We start from the raw sequence: 19,298 nt of genomic DNA, 5'->3' as shown, positions 1-19,298 counted from the left end.
TCGAACATCGCTTTAACATTAAACATTAAATGTTGTTTGCATTGAAACTGGTTTAGTCACTTGTCTAACTTTTTAACATTTGTAAGATAACCTTCAGAACTTTCATTTAAGTGCTGACACTCAGAAATACAATACATGAGATTGTTGTGACTCATTGTTAGGTTGTGATTAATTTAATCTGTCAGTTCTTTGTGTTGTGAATGATATTTTTGATTTGTATTTTTGTTTTTCTCTTGCAGAACAGAGAATATCTGGTTGAAAAGCTTTTGTGTCACGCACCAAAGATTTCCCAGAGAGCGAAGAAGGTATGTTTACACAAACATTCCCTGTAAAATAACTCCGCTATTGACTAAACATGAACAAATTATGCCCGAGTGCTGGGATCGACTGAAGTCCACCAGAGTGTTGCATTTACAGTCAACACAAGCTACGCACTCTGACTTTTTTCAGCACCTCAAACACTTCATGCCTAAACTGTTGTGTGGGTTATGTAAAAATATGGGCCACTGCAGCAGAAGAGTAAAGACAGCATCGATGCACTGACATCTTGCATCAGTAGCTCCCAGTGCGGCTCTCTGTATGTGGCACACTCAAAGATAAATAGGATTAAATGAATTGTTAACACTAAGTATCAGAGAGGAGCACTTTATTGTTCAGGTTGCTCGCTCAGTTGCCCACTGGTCACAGTTTACTGGGAGGAAGTGCAGTTTTCAGGCACAGCTGATATTGGTTTCACATAACAGTCCGCCTGGATGGCCAGGACAAAAAATGGGAACAGAGGGCCATAGCCGGAGGCAGCGTGGACAAGTGGAGGGGTGGAAATTCACTGATTGCTCTGGAGTAAATGGAGGGCATAGTGGATAGCAGGGCTGTTACGGTGTGTGACGTTAATGTTACGCACAGACAGGACAGGGTGTCAATAAAGAGAGAGGCAACTGTTGTGGGATGGGCATAGAGATGTTGAGGTTTGTTGTTGGGTAAAGTGGTAACTACAGGCATCTTTAGCTGCCATAACAGTAAATGAGGAGGCACTTAAAGTCCCCTTCTAGACACTTTGAAGTGTGTAAAAAAATACTCTGCTATTATGAATAAATTGTTTAACATGGTGAGCCCACATAAAACAAATTAAAAAAAAGGCATTGCACCGTTATTGTGCCTTGCTGTTCTGTATAAAAGGTAAGATAGTGGAATGGGAGGACAGTGGGCGTAGTAACAGCGCCCAAACAATGTTTGTGTAAAAGGACAGTCGGTAGGACAAGACCATGGACGGAACGGGTGTGACATTTTAAAGGTGTATTATGTGGGCGACTCACCACGGGAGATTTAAGAAGTAGCTGTTAGCAGTTAGCAGCTAACTTAAAGAAGAAGAACAGCAGCCTAAAATATCTACACATTCCACAAGCTAAGGATGAGATTCACCACCATATAACAGGGACGATAAATGATTATTGCCATGTTATGCCATCATTATTGTTTAGAAAGCACTGCCAACATATTTGTTATGTATCACACTAGAGGCCGATGCTGTGGTGTAATATGTAGCACCCGTGACACCTCTTTTGCTTTTGCAATGCAGGCATGCAGTATAACATCACACACTTGGGCAAAGTGTAAAAATGCAAAGGCGGCATGACGTGGGGACTTCATAGTGCCCCTACAACATGATCTCTGTGTAAAAAGGGCTATTGAGGAATTCAGGATCTGGCCTCACGACCTCCCCACCATCACTGCTTGTGCAAGGTTGACCAATGAAAGAGCAGTGTGCATCAAAATGGCTAACTTTAGCATTAGAGGGAGCAGACTCAGTTGAGGAGTGTGTTATGCACCAAAATCAGCGACAAGCTGACGAATCAGAATGGTAGGTTAGTTAGCATCTTTAACTATTTCCGCCAAGCGTAAGCCAAGAGGGGATCATGCGTTTGGATGTGTGCGCGTGCATGTGTCTAGCTGTCTGTCCCCAGCTAATCTGGCAAACTACTGGGCCAATCAGCCTCATATTTTGTGTGCACATTTATAACTGTATGCTCAAGGACGTCATGTGGTTGCGATGATTCCCTATTGTTGAAAATCTTGTTTTATTGACTGCTTTATACTGTCATTAACTGCAGACCCTGCACTCCTCTCAACCAGCTAGGTGGGGGGCACAAGTTTACCTGAAATCGGTTTGGCTAAAACAACAAGCTTTCCTGTCTGTTACTGGCCACATTTTGGCTTTTGTCGTGGCACAAGTCTGAACTGTAGAATCTGCAGACCGATTCCAGACCCAGTATGTTATGATCCACCAAAGTTAGGGACTTTACAAGATAAATTTGTCCTGTTTTTGTTATCTTCACCGCCATCTTGACAGTAAGGCAGCTGGGAGGGACAATTCCACCAGGTACGGCTGTGCTGCATTCCTGCTATCATGGCTGCTACCTGGTTTTGTTCCGTCCGTTACACAGCATCATGTAACATCAGGGTTCCAGAGCGTTTTGCCTTCCCAATTTTGTAGGCTTGCAGAATTTGTTGATTTGGTCGTTCTTCCTTGATATTTTTGTTTCTTATTAACTAAGTAGGCTAATGTAGTTAGTTTTAATTATTTTTATTGTTGTTATTTCCTATTTTGTTGTGCTGTAGGCTACAGACAAGTTAATGCTGTTCAAAGTCCAGTTATGAATGACATAAATTAAATATTTGTGGCTGTGTTTTAGTCATGAAAAATACATTCATCCTCATTGTATCTATATTTTTCATTCAGACATGTTAGCAGGAGAACTCGCATATTTTTCTGCTTGAGTTTTTTTGCTTGAGTGGCCGGGCAGCCTCCTGGTGGAGATCTGCACTCTGTGTACTTCTCTTGTTTGTTTATTTTTGTTTGTTAGCATGTTAGCTGGTAACTTGCTGTAGCTGACACAGCATCAGTGGTTGTGAAACATACAGTAATATGTGTGTTGACATGGTCACATTGTTATTACGTAATGATATACCTGATGTATAATCAAAGTTTGCAGAAAGATATATTCTGTCTGACTGAGACTTTTATATTAGGTGTAATAAGTGTGCTCTTCCTGGAGGTTTCAGGTTTCTTTGCCGGCAGTTGCATATTATCCAGTGATGGACTTTCATATTAGTGACGCACCTAATCTAGCCTGCTCAGTGCACATTTCATTCTCAGATTTTAGGTTGGTGCACAGACATCACCCCCCTTCTGTAGAGGAATGTGAGAACACCTCTTTAGTGACAAACATTATACAGATGAACAATTCAGACATTTTAGGGGACATAAACAAACGAAAAACACATTTTTGATTACAGCAACTACTTTCCAATTTAGACTGTATTTATGTCTTTGAGGAAAATTATTTGAGATTGGATCTTAAATGTTGGCACTTTGTGAAAGAATTTCTACAGACGAGAACCTGTATGCTGTGGAGCCATTTATCCCAAAGTATAAATGCACAATTACTGGACACTTACTGTAATTAATCCACTTTAGCTTTATGTGTGGAGCCCTGTTTAATGTGTAAAATAGACGGCATACACAGTAAATGCAGCCAGGTAATGTCAGATTCACTTGATACCTTCGTTGGACTAAATGTACGAGCCACAGAGCCAGTGTCCTTGTTTCTTTGTGCTGATTTGACCTCCAGAGCCATCTACATTATACATTCAGCAAACATTACCCAAAGCTTGCAGAGACATGCGATACCGCAGAAACATTGTCACCTCAGGGTGCTGTGACCTCTTTTTACAAAGACAACCATGGCCTTGCTCCTTTAAGATCTTGTCCAGTCACTCTCAGACCTCCTTGACCTCTTTGAACCGCACTGCGCCCCCTTTGCACCTCTGTTCCCTGGTGCTCTTGTTATGTTCCTGTACTTTTTGTCCTGTGTGGTGAACACGTGCAATTCTACTCCCAGGAAACAAGCACAATGTGGGTTTAAGAGACGAGAATTAAAGCTTTAAATGGGACCTTGAACATACTGCACTGAATGAAAAGGAGATGGCAGATCCTCCGGTCAGCTGTCATCAGCAAAGTCATTTTAGATTAATACTTTATCTAATGAACGGAGGGAGAAACTCGGGTATGGTTTCCTAGAGAGAGAAAAAGAGAAAGGAAATAAGTGAGAAATACAGGAAATTGCCTCTTATTGTGTCGCATTTGAAATATGAATGTAAAAAAGCTGTAGTATGACCTGTAATGTGAGGTGAGTAACCAGCAGAGGGCACCCTGACACCCACTATAGAGCTTCCAAATGGGGAAATTGAGTCTTTAATGTTTAAAGATTAGACATTAGGGCTTGAATCATTGATTTATTAAATAATGAAAAGTAAGGACATATAAGAATATTGATATTGAATAGAAATGTATGGTCCATTGCATGAATCCTGATGGAATACTGTCGGAGTTCTGCATGGATGCTTTCTGAAGCCTGATTTCAAAATACAGGGCATTTTAGTAGAAGGTGTTATCAGTTGTATTCCACTATCAACACATTCGCTCTCTGAGTAATGTTTCTGTTTATCCTCAAATACAGTGGCATATGTGTACAGTGGGATGATTTTGTCAGCTGCATATTTTGTCTGTGAGCTATTTTTTTTTTATGTATGAATGTCGGTCCGGTGATAATGAGTGGCAGCTGCGTGCATTGATCTGTGTCTGTTTTGCTCAAGGACCCTGAGCAGAACTGTGGGAGCCTCGGTTCTGTGTCAGGTGTGGAAAAAAATCCTGACACCAGCAGAGCGGTAGTGCGTCCTTAACTTTGACCTTGTTTAACGCTGGGGCATTTCAATGACCCTAGTGCTAGTGATTTACAGTTTTGTGTGTTGTCTCCTCTGTAACACTTTTGTGCTCTCATATCTCACCTCACACTGCTAGACTAGTCGTGTGTCGCTTGCCTTACACACTCCCCCAGACTGCAGCAAATTACCGGCTTTAGCAATGACTCTGCCAATTTTAACTGCTTTATTATGCTGGTTATATTTGCAGTTACATTACCGCTGCTGTGCAACCAAGTCATATTTGATATCTCTCTTATGTTGCCTCTTTGTATGATTTATAGAGTTTTCCGAGCTGTGCCCGAGCTGTGCCTACTAAACTGATAGAGTTACTAGAAGCGTCTGTATGGTTTCTCTTGGAGTGCTGAGTGATTTTGTATTTAGTGTACTGTATATCACCAATGTTGCCATGTCACACCAGGAACCTTTGAAAATTAGCCATTAGGATATTATCAGTACAACCTAAGCTGATGCACCTGGGGTCTGTGAAATATTATGTGGTTAAATGTACAAGAAAAATGTTTTCTTGTGTTTGCAAGATCCTTTTAATTTTCCAGCTTTATTTTATATTTTCTTCTGAGATAATTTTCATGTGATAACACAGTTCTCATTATTACTACATACCAAATTACACTGCTATAGCAACATAATGCTCAACCTTAATGACGTGGGCTACAGTGCCATCTGCTGAAGCTGGTTGTTATTTATCGTGTTACAACAATAAAAGTTTGCTGCAACATCAGATGAATTCAACAGGCTTAGTGACTTAAATGTGACTTTATAAATGGGCAAAAATATGTAGCTGAGGTTCCCAACAGGGAGGAGATCCTTTCAGTACATCAGCTCATCACAAGGCTTCCAGGGGCGCCATTACGGAAACTCTTCAAGACTGAAATCCTATCTTATCTCAGTTTAGGATGGCATTTGGGATTTTTGGCATCACAGAAACATGTTTCCAAACTGCATTTAGGAGAAAACCCTACCTAATCTTAATGTAGGAATTAAGCTATTACTAACGTAGGGATTTCCAAAGTTAGGATTTATAAGTAAGGGTAGCGAAGAGCCTGTCTCCGAAATCCAAAATAGCTGCCTAATAACAGGCAAAAATGCCAACAGCACTGTTGTTAGGTCTTTATGTTAGTAACAATGACAATGGGGAGCAACAGGAACTGAAATACAATGATTGAAAGGCACCTCAAACTATATGATGACACTTACAATTTTGAAAAACAATTGAAATAGACAAATGAATGAATTAATAATTTGAATTAATTAATTAAGCAAGCTAGCTAGCCCCTGACAAGTGAGAGCTGCTGATACTATGGCATGTCCATTTTGAGTAACCTATAGGAACACCCTAATCAAAGATACAAGCAGTCTGTGTACATTTTAAACATAGATATGGGCATGAAAGGAGGAGTGCGGATTAAGAATTTACAGTTATAGTTCTCTGAAGTTAAGATCACATAGGGTGTCTGAAATGGGATAGGACACATCTATTCTTTTAGGAATTGCTTCTGTGATAAGAAGACAGGGTTTTCCTCGCTTTGAAACTTAGACAAGCAGTTGAGATACGTTTCTGTAATGAGGCCCCAGTACTCCAGAAACATTAAGATCCACTGCTCTAATGTGAAGGCCTGTAAAACCTAATGGAATCATGGGTAAATCACAATATAGATACATGTTCAGTAAGAATATACTATGAATGGCATCATTAACATGAAGTGTGCTGGCTGTGTGTTGTCACGGTCCAGGTGAGGAGAGTCCCAGGCTCCAGTGGCCACCTGCACAAGACGGAGGATGGAGACTGGGAGTGGAGCGACGACGAGATGGACGAAGGCAGCGAGGAGGGCAAGGCAGCGGTGAATCAGGGCAGGGTAGGTGAGACTCCACATCGGCCAGCCTCAGCAGAGCGTATTCCTTCGTATTTACTCTTGATTTGTTGTATTTATCCTCAACTGCACATCAAATCGGTCAATGTAACAAAACTCCAATGTGCACATTGAAATTCAGAATTTGACTTATTGAGGTGTATGTGGCATGTCTAACCCTGATCACACCGTTACACAACTTCCCCTCTGTATAACCCTGTACACATCACCCCCCCACCCCACCCCACCCCCGATCAGTCAGTATTTTTTTTTTTGGATAGCAGATGGCTTATCTCTGAGAGAGCCTGTCATGAGGTCGCTGTAATGAGCTGGAAGATAGCTGCAAGGATTTGAGGCAGGAGGAAGTCGGCAGCTATGATCAAAGAGCCCTTTGATAGAGTTGCCCAGCTTTAATGTATGAAACAACAAATAATACGTTACCAGAAGTCGTGATTTAAGAAATAGGTTGTTGATGATAGTATTTTTACAAGGTTGTGTTTCCGTTTCATCAATCTCAGGCTTGTTTCTTTTCGGGTGCTGCACTGTACTTTTTTCATTGAAGTGAAACATAGGTTTGGAGAGACAGACAGAGACAGAGAGAGAGACAGAAACAGACATATGGTGTGGGAAAACTGAAAAATGCACTGAGATCGTACAGTAGAAGTTTTAGGCTTTTTGAGAAACCAAAAAAAGGAAATAAATCATCATTATAACTGTGTGCCTGTGAAAATGAAAATGTAAATGTGTATGTTTTTTTCCCCCTCCAGTCACGAAGGGTCAGAGATGAGGCCAAAGACGTAAGTTAGCTCATCCTCTCACGCACTGATTTTAGCATGCATTTACAAATAAAAAACACCTATTTGTAGACACGTAGACAAACAAGCTTTATCCTCTCTGCTGCTGTACTACTTGATAACTTGGCAGAGGGGCAGTTTTTAGAAATGCAATTAACTCGCCTTCTTGGGCTGAAGCTTGTGTACGAATAATGAACTCAATTATGAATGTTTATTTCGCCGCGCACATTTTTATGCGGTTTAATCAAAACAGCCGAGCACCTGTTTTAGAGTGTCTGACAAAGCCAGCAAATTGCTCCTCGTCTAGTGCTCTGAATTGACTTTCCTGTGTTTTCTTTATAAGATGAGCTCTGATTTGATATTTACCAAGGATGTAATAGCATTTGCACAATTATGCCTCTCATTTTGTTGCTCCTAGAATGAGGAGAATGCCAACAATGTCCCTATAGAAGGGTTGTCTATTCAGCATCCCCAGGTGAGGGATTCAGCAGCAGCACTAATTTGTCATGATTCAATGACCTTGATGCCACAGTGATTGTGTGTGTGTGTGTGTGTGTGTGTGTGTGTGTGTGTGTGTGTGCACACCCATGCGTGTGCAGCACTGTACATGTGTGCGTCCGTCTGTCAATGTGTGTAGGTGGGCTAATATGTGCGCATGTGTGTGTGCGTACATGTGTGAATGTTGGTCTCCTGGAGGGATGCTCTCAGCAGTAATAACTCAGAGTAAATGGCTGTCTGCCTGACAGTGCCAGCTCAGTGCCTGGGTGTATCTCATCTAAAGACTCACTGCCATTGCAACCCATTTTCTAAGGCTATTGTCATTTTGAAAATGAGCCAAAGCAGTTTGAGGTGTAGTCTTGTGCTCTAGTCAGAAATTAAGTGTGACAACTAGTCGGCAGTCATTTCTTACCCGTAATGTCCATTCTTTGCCATACAAAGAGCCCGTTTGTAACATGGTATTGATAACGATGATGGATCCTTGCACCTTTTTGTATTGTCCCTTTTCTTTTCCCATACAACTTTCCCTGCAGCTGCAGTAAATGGAAAACATTTCTCAGAAAAAAAAAATAAACCAAATGAGCTGAGGGTGCAGCCACTTGCTTTTTTTCTGACTTTATGTTAAACTTGCAGTTACCAAAACTTCTTGCTCTGCAGTGCAAGCTGTGTGCAAAGCTTCTTCCTCTTTTCCACAGAAAGTGTGATTGTTTTGTCTGATCTCTCAGTCTGTCAGTGCACCACATAAACTGCCTCATCATCAGGTGTTTTCTTGTGCAGGTTGAGCCATATGGGGACACTCCGAACATTCAGGGTGCTGTGAACATGGTACTACGGCTAAGGTGAGACAGACATTTCTTTTCAGATCATTTTCTCAATCATCGGCTGATGCTCAAGACAGTCACAAGAACATATTGATTTTGGTCACTTGAGACAAGGCAATCCTCACCCCGGAGATACATGTTTTTCCTCTTACCTGTAGTGCTGTTTATTAGTCCGGATTGTGTTGGTGTGAGTTGCAGAATGTTTGAGATATCAGCCGTAGAGATGTCTGCCTTCTCTTCAAAATAATGAAACTAGATGGCACTCGGCTTGTGGTGCTCAAGTGCCAAAAAAAGTACATTCAAAAAACTCAACAGCAGTGTCTCTTACTGAAATCATGACCTAGTTACTCAAGATAATCCGCAGACCTTGTTTAGAGCTGTTTCATGTTGGAACTATTTTCTTTTTGCCATTCATATCACTGCGCTGAAGGAAGAGTGCATCTACTGCTAGCTCACCTAGCATCACTGCGCTAGCTAATGTTGCAGCTCAGCCGAGAAGGATGCCATTGATGTTTACGTCTCATGTTGTCACTACAGCAAAGACTCCTCTCCATTTTTTTCATTATAATTTTTTTTCAATTTGGTCAATTTTTTTAATTTAATTTTTTTTAAATTATTATTATTATTATTTATGCTTAGAGCACAAGGAGCCGAGTGCTGTCTACCTCCATTTTAAGGCAGACATCTCTATGGCAGATACCTCTAACGATCGGCAACTCACACCAAAACAATCTAGATTTATAAAACACACTACAGGTAAAAGGAAAAATATGTATTTTTTTATTTGGGGTTGAACTATTCTGTTAAATGACTAATCATGTCTCTGGATGCATCATCACTTTGTCCTGAACATGCAGGCCATTAATAGACCTAATGATGTTCGCCTGCTGCAGAGGGGCTCTGGCATTGCCATGGATCCCTTCATCTCCCTGTGTTTCACCAGTCGTGTCACAGGGAGGAGAGGGTTACACTCCACTGGTTCCTTGGCTGTGCTCCACACTCTGCTTTCCTCCTTTCATGGCACCCTTTGCTTCTTGCTATAGGATTCCAGACATTTCTCTTCATGATGGCACAGTGGAGGCTTGTGATTTGGCTTCAGAATGATCAATGTGGAGACTAGCTGTTTGAAAACAACTGAATTTAGCACCCTTTCGCTTTAAAATAAGGCAATGCAAAGCAGGTGTACACATGACCAATATGTTGGCTGTGTATCATGTACATTCCCTCTCTATCTTGCTCGCTATGCAAACACACCATTAAAGAAAGCGGAGTGATGCAACAGCCAGACAATGGTGCATTTTTGGACAGTAGCTTGCCTGTAGCTCCCTGATGAGCTGGTCGCAGTGCACACTCTTGGTTGAACGGACATCTAAAGGTCCCTCCGCAGGCGTCCAGCATGGCACAGAAAGCCTCTTTATTCTGTGCTTAATAACAAAACAGTGGTCTAGATGCAGCAGGGTATGTCTCACTGTTTGATGGCTGGTGAAGAGTCGTTATTCTAACCTGGTGGTGATTAAAATTAATTGCCAGTTTCAATGGTTTGGGCTTTTTCGGGTGCTCAATTTCACAATTTATCCACAGGTTTAATGATGTTTGTTCGATCTGTGGGTTTAACGGCTGAAACACAAGAAGCAGGTTAGATGTGGTTATCAATTAACACAATTACAACATAAACTTTCACTGCGGCGCTTATTAAACCTAAAAACACTGTTATCCTGGTCGTAAAAATGTGTCAAAGCAGAGTCGTGTGGCAAATGATTTAATTCCTACACAGAAATGCATTGACTGTGTTTAATGTGATACCAGCATCGGGCTGTCAGGTCATCTCTCTGGTTTGTCAGCTGGAATATTCAGTATTAGAGATGCCGACATGTGATGGATGTCTTCTTAGATGTAAAGCCATGAAGCTTGATGACATTTTTTTCTTAGAAGTGTTCGGTTTTCAAATGCTAATGTATTCCCTGGGTGGATTACCAAGGCCTTTCACTGTATCCTCTTCTTTGACACGCTCCGCAGTACGACATAGGGGCTGTGTTAACGATGGGATTTTTGTATTATGCCCTATATTCCTCTTGACTAGAAAAGATACACTTGACAGAACATAACATTATATTTGACGTTGCAGCAAGATACAAAAAAAAGAAACCTTTTCAAAGGGTAGATACATCAAGCACCTCTTTGTGTACGGTTTATCCTTAAAATGCTTATCTTTATACTATCAACAAAAATATCTCCATCCGAAAGCAGATGTTATGCTGACAGAGACATCGTTTTAAGAGCAGTTTGCTTTATTTTGGGTTCTGAGATATTTGCTTCTGACTGAGGAAATGCTTCTTTAAGAGAAAATAGACTTTTTTTCATTGAGAGGGATTTGGCTGGTATGTTTTTAAGTGAATCAGCACAGGAGGTATTATAGGATGAGAGACTGCGTAATTTTTTTGGATTCTCTTTGGCTGTGTTCCTATGTTTTGGGGGCAGAGCAGGAGATATTTATGGCCACAAATAGTGTGAGGCTGCATAAGAAGCAGTGTCTTTAAGTAGGATGATTAGATAAAAGTGTATCTGGAATATAAATGTTGCTTTAATGTAAATTCAAATTGTTTTTCTTTAAACCCAGATGTAATTGTCAGTTGTCAGTTAAAGTACTAACATATGGGTTTGTTGGCAAAAGCACAACAGTAAAAGTCTAATTGTGAAAATTTAAAGTTAACTAGTGAATCCATGAAAGTAATTGCATTTGAGCGAGCAAAATAAACAGCTAATTGGTCTCCTCTTTCTACTAATAAGGGAGTTCAGCTGATTAGCATGAGTTTATGGTAATATGATCCCCTCTGTAGCAGAGACAGGGGAGCGGCAGCAGCATGATTGGATTTTTGTCAACATTTTGCTTGGAACTCATTCAATCTTTCTTTTTTCTTTTTTTTTTTTTTTTTACAAAGGCACAGAGGTCTCCTGAGAAGAGTATTGTCAGCAGTTTGAAGGGGAAGTTCAGACTTGCATAATATGCTTGCTGTTGGTGCAATGTCATTGGAGCTTAAGTAGCCAAAATAGCACAGATGCAAATTGATTACACCAAGCAGTTCAGTGCGGAGGTGACATTTACGTGTTTTCTAAAGGTTCTTCTGTATGAAGGGTAACTAGAAGCTGAGAAATGTCAGGGTAGCCTCTGAAACATCGTCTTGGTTCATTTTAGAGAAGCAGTAGTGCCTGTGATGTCATCCTTAAGCCTCGCTGCTGTCTTCAGTGGCACCCCAAGAAATTCTTCATCTCTGGAAATTTTGTATGGCATGCCAAAACCACAAGCCGTAACTGATAGAAAAGAAATATTATTGTGCTGTTGAAGTCTATAGGCTGGTTGAAAACATGTCAATATGGAGAGTTAAGGAGTCGCATACTGACATACTTTGGTTTTATATTTTACAGATAATATTCCTAATTATCTGATGTGATAAGACAAATACTGCTGCAGTTAACATTGTTACTTATGTTTTAATGTGTTATATGTATATGGGTGACACGGTGGTGCAGTGGTTAGCATTGTCGCCTCAAAGCAAGAGGGTTCCTGGTTTGAGTCCGGGGTGGGAGGATCGAACCCTGAGGTGGAGTGTCAGCGTGGGTTTTCTCCCGAGTACTCCAGCTTCCTCCCACAGTCCAAAGACATGCAGGTTAAATGGTGACTCTAAATTGCCTGTAGGTGTGAATTTGAGTGTGAATGGTTGTCTGTCTCTATGTGTCAGCCCTGTGATAGTCTGGCAACCTGTCCCTGCGTCTCGCCCAATGTCAGCTGAAACAGGCTCCAGCCTCCCCGCAACTCCTAACAGGATAAGCCAATACGGAAAATGAATATATGTATATATATATCCCTAAAATAGATAAATACAGGAGTACATTGACTGTAAAAATAAAAGATTTATGGGAACAAGCCCTCTCAAGTTTAGGGGACACTCGTGGGTACTCATACAACCTGTTTTCATTCAGATATCTTGAGAGAAACCTCCTGAGTGTTCAAGGTATCCCTTTGGATATTGACACGCCAGTTGTTCGTGACAGCTATTTTGACATGGTTGCTACCTTTGGATGCCTTAGGTTATCTGTTTTGCAAGATGTTACTGCTCTTCCCCAAGCTTAATAAATGAGCATGCCATAGCCTCTTAATGACAGTAATATCGGCCTCCAATTATTTTTGCCAAGGGAAGCCAGTGGAGGGGCCAATAATTATATCAGGGGTTCTGGGTGCAACTGGCCATCCTCAGTCATTTTGAGCCAACTAAATTCTCTCCACTTCTGGCATCTCTGTATAATAACAAAATAAAATAACAATAACAAGCCCTGAATCCCTCCTTGGTTTCCCTCCCCCAGGGGAGATGCTAGCAATTAGTAGCAATTAGCAATTAATTGAGAGTCTAGGGATTGAGAACTGTCTGAATACTGGGAAATGATGGACCTGTAAGATAAAGCTTTAACAGTGAGAGTTAGTTGCACAGCTAGTAAAGTTTTATCTCATTTAAACAGTTTTTTTGCAAGTACTAGACATTTTTGTTTTCTGTGCGAAATCTGGATCTCAGCTTTAACAAGTGCATAAAATTGCCTGCTTGAACTTATTCTGTTTGATGTGCGTTCAGCTATGTGATATGCTATAAAGATATGAGCTTTGGGTGCTTTTTTCCACTCATAACAGTGGAGTCTCCCCACAGATGTATTGACTGTTGTGTCAGTATGTGTAAAAGCACCTGCCTCCCCGTCAATGTGACATAAAATTTGGAGCATGTAGTTTCAACACAGTGGGGCACCGGTGTGTCAGCCCAGGCATCATGGTGTGTGGCATTTTCTGTGATATATCTACACTTTTCTTGCCTAAAAATACCCGTCGGCTCCGCTGTCACCACTGTGACAGCCAACAGTGCAGGTCTGTAATGCACTGACAAACTGTACCTGGTGTACATGTGGAAATGTTTTTAAAAGATACCAGTTTCCATTATGTTTGCATGTGAAAGGTTTATGAAAGCCTCTACCTGAGACCTGTATTCTGTAGTGAGAAGGCAGTATGATTATGCTGTGCCTTTTTTGTCAAGGTACTGTGTCATAAACCTGTCGTCGGACATTATACAGTCATCATTCACACACAAGCCAGTTCACAATGTTTGGTGGGTTAAATGCTAATTATATTGATGTCGAACTGTGAAAACACTCACACCTCAGAGTGGTATTTAAATAGGATGCAGATTTTAGGCATGATTTATTTGGGCAGGATTATGATCCTCTTTACATACATGTGGCCTCGTCAGCCTTGGCAATGTGCACCCTCTGCTCTGCTGGGAATAGAGATGTTGTTTTTGTCCATCTGCTCCACCAGAGTTTAGTTTTTATCCTGGTTTTTCTTTTTTAAATGCAGCTCTCTAAAATTAAAAAAAAAGTCAAGCTGACTCACAGCTAAGCTGATAGTAAATCCTCCCTTTCAATATGTTGCATGGACTTGCTACTAACAAATTCATCGCAGATATGCCTCTGCTTATGTGTGTGTTGACTTATGGCTCTAATCTCATCTGAAATGAGGGTCGTGGGCTGACCATGTGATTTATTTAACAAGACTACATACCAAATTAATCTTCCCCTAACACACCTCTTCTGGGCAATGCTGACACATCCTGCTTTTATCAGCAACCGGCCACTCCCCTGTCACACACAAAATTTAAAGGCAGATATCTAATGCAAGTGATGCAAATGAATGCAAGTTGATGCTGAAAAGAAGCCCGAGGGTGCATTTCATTAATGCAGTCAAATGAGCTGGATGTATACATGCACATTGCACATACACATGTTTTTTATCTTTTACTGCAGTCCAGGGTTGAAAATCCTACAGTTCCATTACCACACCATGTAGAGACTAAAATCACACTCAGTCACATTTAATCTTAACAGAATTTAAACAGGTAAACCCACACAGATAAGCTGATGCCAACACTTTTTGCAGGTCTTTGTGAAGTTTTGAGAAAAGCATTTTTGATATACAGTATATCTCAGTGGATGCAGAGGGATATGCAGGAGAAGCACTTAGACAGCCGTTAACTCAATACTGCTCAAAACCACTGAGGCATGTCCTCTGCACATTCTCTACAGTTTTTTCATCCAGTGCCACAACACATTTTTCTCACAGGTGCTCTGTCTTTATGGTAATCCTCAGTATGTAACAAACAAAGTTGCTCAAAGCATCTTTAAAAATTCACAGTCAATAAAATGTTCATTGCTTTTTCATTTTAACTTATTAACCTAATCATTGCAGGGAAAGGTGATTTACATTTATATTAAACAAAGGATCAAAATAACCATTTGTAATATGAGAAATATCACTAGCCTCTGCTCAGCTTTGGAGAACATTTTGGTGCCTTTCAGCTCATGATTTGGTTTTCTTGCCCGCAACTTTGCTGTTTTAGTTCACATTCACCGCTCCTATCTGGTCTTTTTTCAGCAAAAAAAGCTACAAATAAACCAGCTGTAGTCTTCCTGCCCAGCTTCAAACGACACACAGACAAAGTCAGCAACCACCTGGAGAACATACTGTTGTAGGGCATTTAGTTGCGAAAGTGCCAGATATTTTCATCAGGAGTTAGTCAAGACCAAAAAGAGTTTTAAAGAAATACTTCACCCTCCCAAATGACCGATTCTCATTCCGTGTGACATTGAATTTGTTGAAAAAAAAAACAAAACAAAAACGTTGTATTTCTCGCATGCCTCTATGTTAAACAGATAATCCAAAAAAAAAGGCAAAAAAAATCTCGAGAGTGAATATTGGGCTACTATTTGTCAGGTGAAGACAAACATGATTGATGCTTGATGAGTAAATATACCACTGTTGGCTGGCGTGTTCACCAATTCAATCAGGAGAGACAGAAGAATGAAGTAAAGATAATATTTAATACAGAATATGAGTGTACAGATTAAGAGATGATTTGTGGTAATTAAGATTTAACAGAAGCCTTTGGCACTTGGACACCAGAAGGAAATATTTTGTGATTGAGGGACATTTGAGCAGCAGCAAGATAAACCCCCCCATGGAGTCCAGACACTGGTGGTGGTAGTGGTGGCTGATGACTCTGAGGCTGATGACTCTGAGGCTGATAACTGCTGAGGCGGTTGAGGCTGATGAATCTGTAAAGACTGGCACTAAAGACAAGAAAGAACTACCGCAGAGTGAGAACCATAATTAAAATGAGGAGCAGTAAGGTGATAGGCTAACAGAAAAGGTGTGTTGCTGTGCTATTGGTTGATTGTGAAGTGGCTGATGACTCAATTGACCTACCGAGACAATGACAACTAGAGACAGTGAGTGAACATACATACAAGGAGTGAATGGCAGGATGACAAAGAAACTTACAGCCTGGGCATGAAAAGTCTTGTCTTCCTGACTGAACTTTTGCTAGAGCTTCATTTGGTGACAGTATGTCAGTGTTCTGTACACAGCTTGTTTACACTGCCTCCAAGTGGCCAAAAAAATCAAGTCATGCAAGTTTTCTACATACAACCCTTGTCTCATGCTGGATTCCTAATGTTTTGCAGCTTCAGTCATCTCTGCATTCTTTAAGTGCTGCCCCTTGTTTTTGCTACAACAGGAGGCCCCTAAAAGCACCATTGTTAAATAGAGACAGAGCTGCAACAAAAAAAGATAACCATATATCCAATCATCTACTGTCTCTCCTTTCAGGAACTCTAGAAAGGAGCTGAATGACATCCGGTTCGAATTCACTCCTGGGCGAGGTAGGAGCTCTCTCTATATGGATCTGAATGTGCTATTCCCACTGTGAGAACATCTTGAGGCACTGTGAATTGTTGTGTGTGTAATGGGTAATGGCAGCGTTTGTGCTCATGACAGTATCTAATTCAATATCTAACACAATTACCTGCTAAGTGGAATGCTGCAGGCCCAATATTTGTCATGTTATTCCCTCACCAGACACTGCTGATGGCGTTTCCCAGGAACTGTTCTCGGCCGGCCTCGTCAATGGGCACGATGTTGTTGTTGGTAATGTTACACCTCTTTATTCTAGTAAATTGTGTTGTCTGAATACATACTTATCCAAGGCTATGTACCATAAAACATCACTTTAGCAGTATCTGCATTTTTCCTAGATGTGCTGTTATTTGAGAAGGACATTTATTTCGTTTGGCAAGTCAGCAGACATCACTAAAATTGGTAGAAACTGCATCCATAAGTTACAGAATAACTCCAGTCTAAAAATGGTACCAATCACATAATATTTTATTTTTGTACTGTTGCTATAGACTCTAGAGATCTATTTCATGTGCTAAAAATCACTGCAGATATTGTGACACTTGCTTGGTATTATTTGACCATTATGTTTCTGTATGCCCTCTGCACTGCAGTTGCTGCTAACCTTCAGAAGATTGTAGATGACCCAACTACCTACAAAGTATTGACCTTTAAGCTGGTGAGTTTCCACATGATTGATGGCTGATGACACCCACACGGGTTTGTCCTGGCTGACGATGTCCAGCTATAAACAGTTTGTTGATGAAAGGTTCGGTGAGGAATGTTGGAGCTGGAGTTATTAGAAAGGCCAAAATGGCAGAAAATAGCCTCGGCATGAAGCAACATCTGTTGCTGAGGGTTTGTCAGTCGATGACACAAAGGATTTATTTTGGGGATGTTTTGTTGGTGAAGGAGATTGGAGGTATTACTACATGGGGTGGGGTGGGGGGGTGGGGGTGGGGGGTTGGCAGAAAAAATCAATCCACATAGGAATTGTGAGTCTTACCCTCCATGGTTCTGAATTAATTCACAAATAGATTTTGTACGTTGTTTATTAAGTTTTTTGGGTGCAACAGAGAAAGCTGAACTCAATCGAGCATCGTTCAGCAAATGTTTGGGCACCAACCAATTTCACATTAAATGACTTAATAATTAGCTTTGTATGATGAAAGTGAAGTATTTTTGTGGAGAAAACCCCCCCAAAACTCTCAGCCAATTCTGATTGATTTCAAAAGACGCGTGCCTCTACAGTGTTTTAGACATCAGTGGCATTCCCTGTACTAACATTGCAGCAGAGCAACTGTTAACATTAAAGGGATAGTTTGGATCTTCTGAAGTGGGGTGGTATGAGGTACTTATCCATAGTCAATGTCTTACCTTCAGTAGATGGCAGTCAGCACGTCCTCAGTTTGGAGAAACAGGCAGTATTGCCACAGAGGCTAAGCTGCTGTGGATGGGAGTAGTAAGAAAACGTATTTTAGCCTGTTAAAAAAGGGACCACCAAAAAAATATCTGTGAGTTTAAGTGTACGCTGTTTAGAATAGCCTGTTTTCACCCCTTCACCTAAGTCAGACAGCGATTTCTGACTGGAAACTGAAACCATTATATTGCTCTCTTTAAAGCCAGAATACATTCAGGGTGCTTCCAGACCTAGAGCTGTCTTGCTTTGGTCCAAATCAAGGACTCATTTTGTTACAAAGTTGCATAATTGCCTAGAGTTGGTTCATGTTCTGTATTTTCAAGCGGACCAGATAAAATGCCTTGCATAAGAAAGCTGCTCTTGATTGGTCAAAATTTCCATGCGGGAAAAATCAGGAAGTAAACAAAACCCTGACGAAGAGTACACCTGCAAGATAAATGTGACTTTTTCTAATGTCACAATGGAGGGACAACTACGCAGGTTGATTTTAGCGCTGCTCATCGTGGACTATATTGCTGTCATTGTTCATTTTAGTCAAACCATACAGTTTGAAAACGAGGCATGGCTCCAACTAGAAAACAATGTTTTGATGCATTGGATGTGCTGAATGTGCATATTAAGGCAGTACAGGAGGAGGTGCACATTAATAATCCTCCAGGACTGTAACATGCTCATGTTTAACCCAAACAATGTGTCATGTGACTGCGGTTGGTTCGGATCGAGGTCGGAACACGTTCTCACCACAAATGAAACGCACCAGAGTTTGTTTGTAACCGGTCGTAGACCACCTCTTCAAGAAGGTCTCGGTCCGGTTGTTTAGTGCGCACCAGAGTGTGATTGCTGTGTTTACACCTGCCCAAACGAACCGCGCTTAGGGGGCAAAGGAACTTGAGTTTAATTGAACTGAACCAAAGAGGGCAGGTGTGAACGTGCCCTTAGAAAAACAGTAATTTTTTTGTTTTTGTATTTTTAGAAAAGAGTTCAATAATCAGCAGTCACCAATGGGTTATTACACAAATATAACAGTACACTGAGTATCATCATATTCCCAAGTAAACAGACAAATAATTAAAATACAGAACAAATTAAAAAAACAAATAAGCAAAGCAAACAGTTTGACAAAAACAGTGATTTAACTTCAACTGCCTTGATGAGTTAGTTAGTTTGTGTTATTGTGTGACTTTGGTGATTTAAAGGGTTAGCTCGGATTTACCAAAGTCTGGTAAGAGCATTAATGGGGAGCTGAAGCCACTAACAGCTTCCCTATCAGAAAAGGCTGCCTGCAGCAAGGTAAAGTGGAGAAAGTATTATAGTATAATAAGTGAATATAGTGTACACTTAAACTGAACTAAGACTTTTTTAGGTGGCTAA

At 40.7% G+C, this 19,298-nt stretch overlaps 1 protein-coding gene across 2 annotated transcripts in view; it reads left to right on the top strand.

The window, feature by feature from the left end:
- stk39 (serine threonine kinase 39) overlaps window positions 1-19,298 on the top strand; it is a 34,823-nt gene that overhangs the window by 10,111 nt on the left and 5,414 nt on the right. The window contains exons 10-17 of one of the 2 annotated variants that reach the window (XM_049593849.1): window positions 240-305; window positions 6,513-6,635; window positions 7,397-7,426; window positions 7,842-7,898; window positions 8,699-8,760; window positions 16,442-16,494; window positions 16,691-16,759; window positions 17,122-17,186. In XM_049593849.1, the coding sequence (XP_049449806.1) occupies window positions 240-305; window positions 6,513-6,635; window positions 7,397-7,426; window positions 7,842-7,898; window positions 8,699-8,760; window positions 16,442-16,494; window positions 16,691-16,759; window positions 17,122-17,186 (525 nt within the window). The remainder of the gene's footprint in view (window positions 1-239; window positions 306-6,512; window positions 6,636-7,396; window positions 7,427-7,841; window positions 7,899-8,698; window positions 8,761-16,441; window positions 16,495-16,690; window positions 16,760-17,121; window positions 17,187-19,298) is intronic. The other variant, XM_049593850.1, reaches the window with a different exon arrangement.

This window comes from Epinephelus fuscoguttatus, linkage group LG13, assembly GCF_011397635.1.
Source record: "Epinephelus fuscoguttatus linkage group LG13, E.fuscoguttatus.final_Chr_v1".
Classification (NCBI taxonomy): Eukaryota; Metazoa; Chordata; class Actinopteri; order Perciformes; family Serranidae; genus Epinephelus; species Epinephelus fuscoguttatus.
This window is presented reverse-complemented; position numbering and strand designations above follow the sequence as displayed.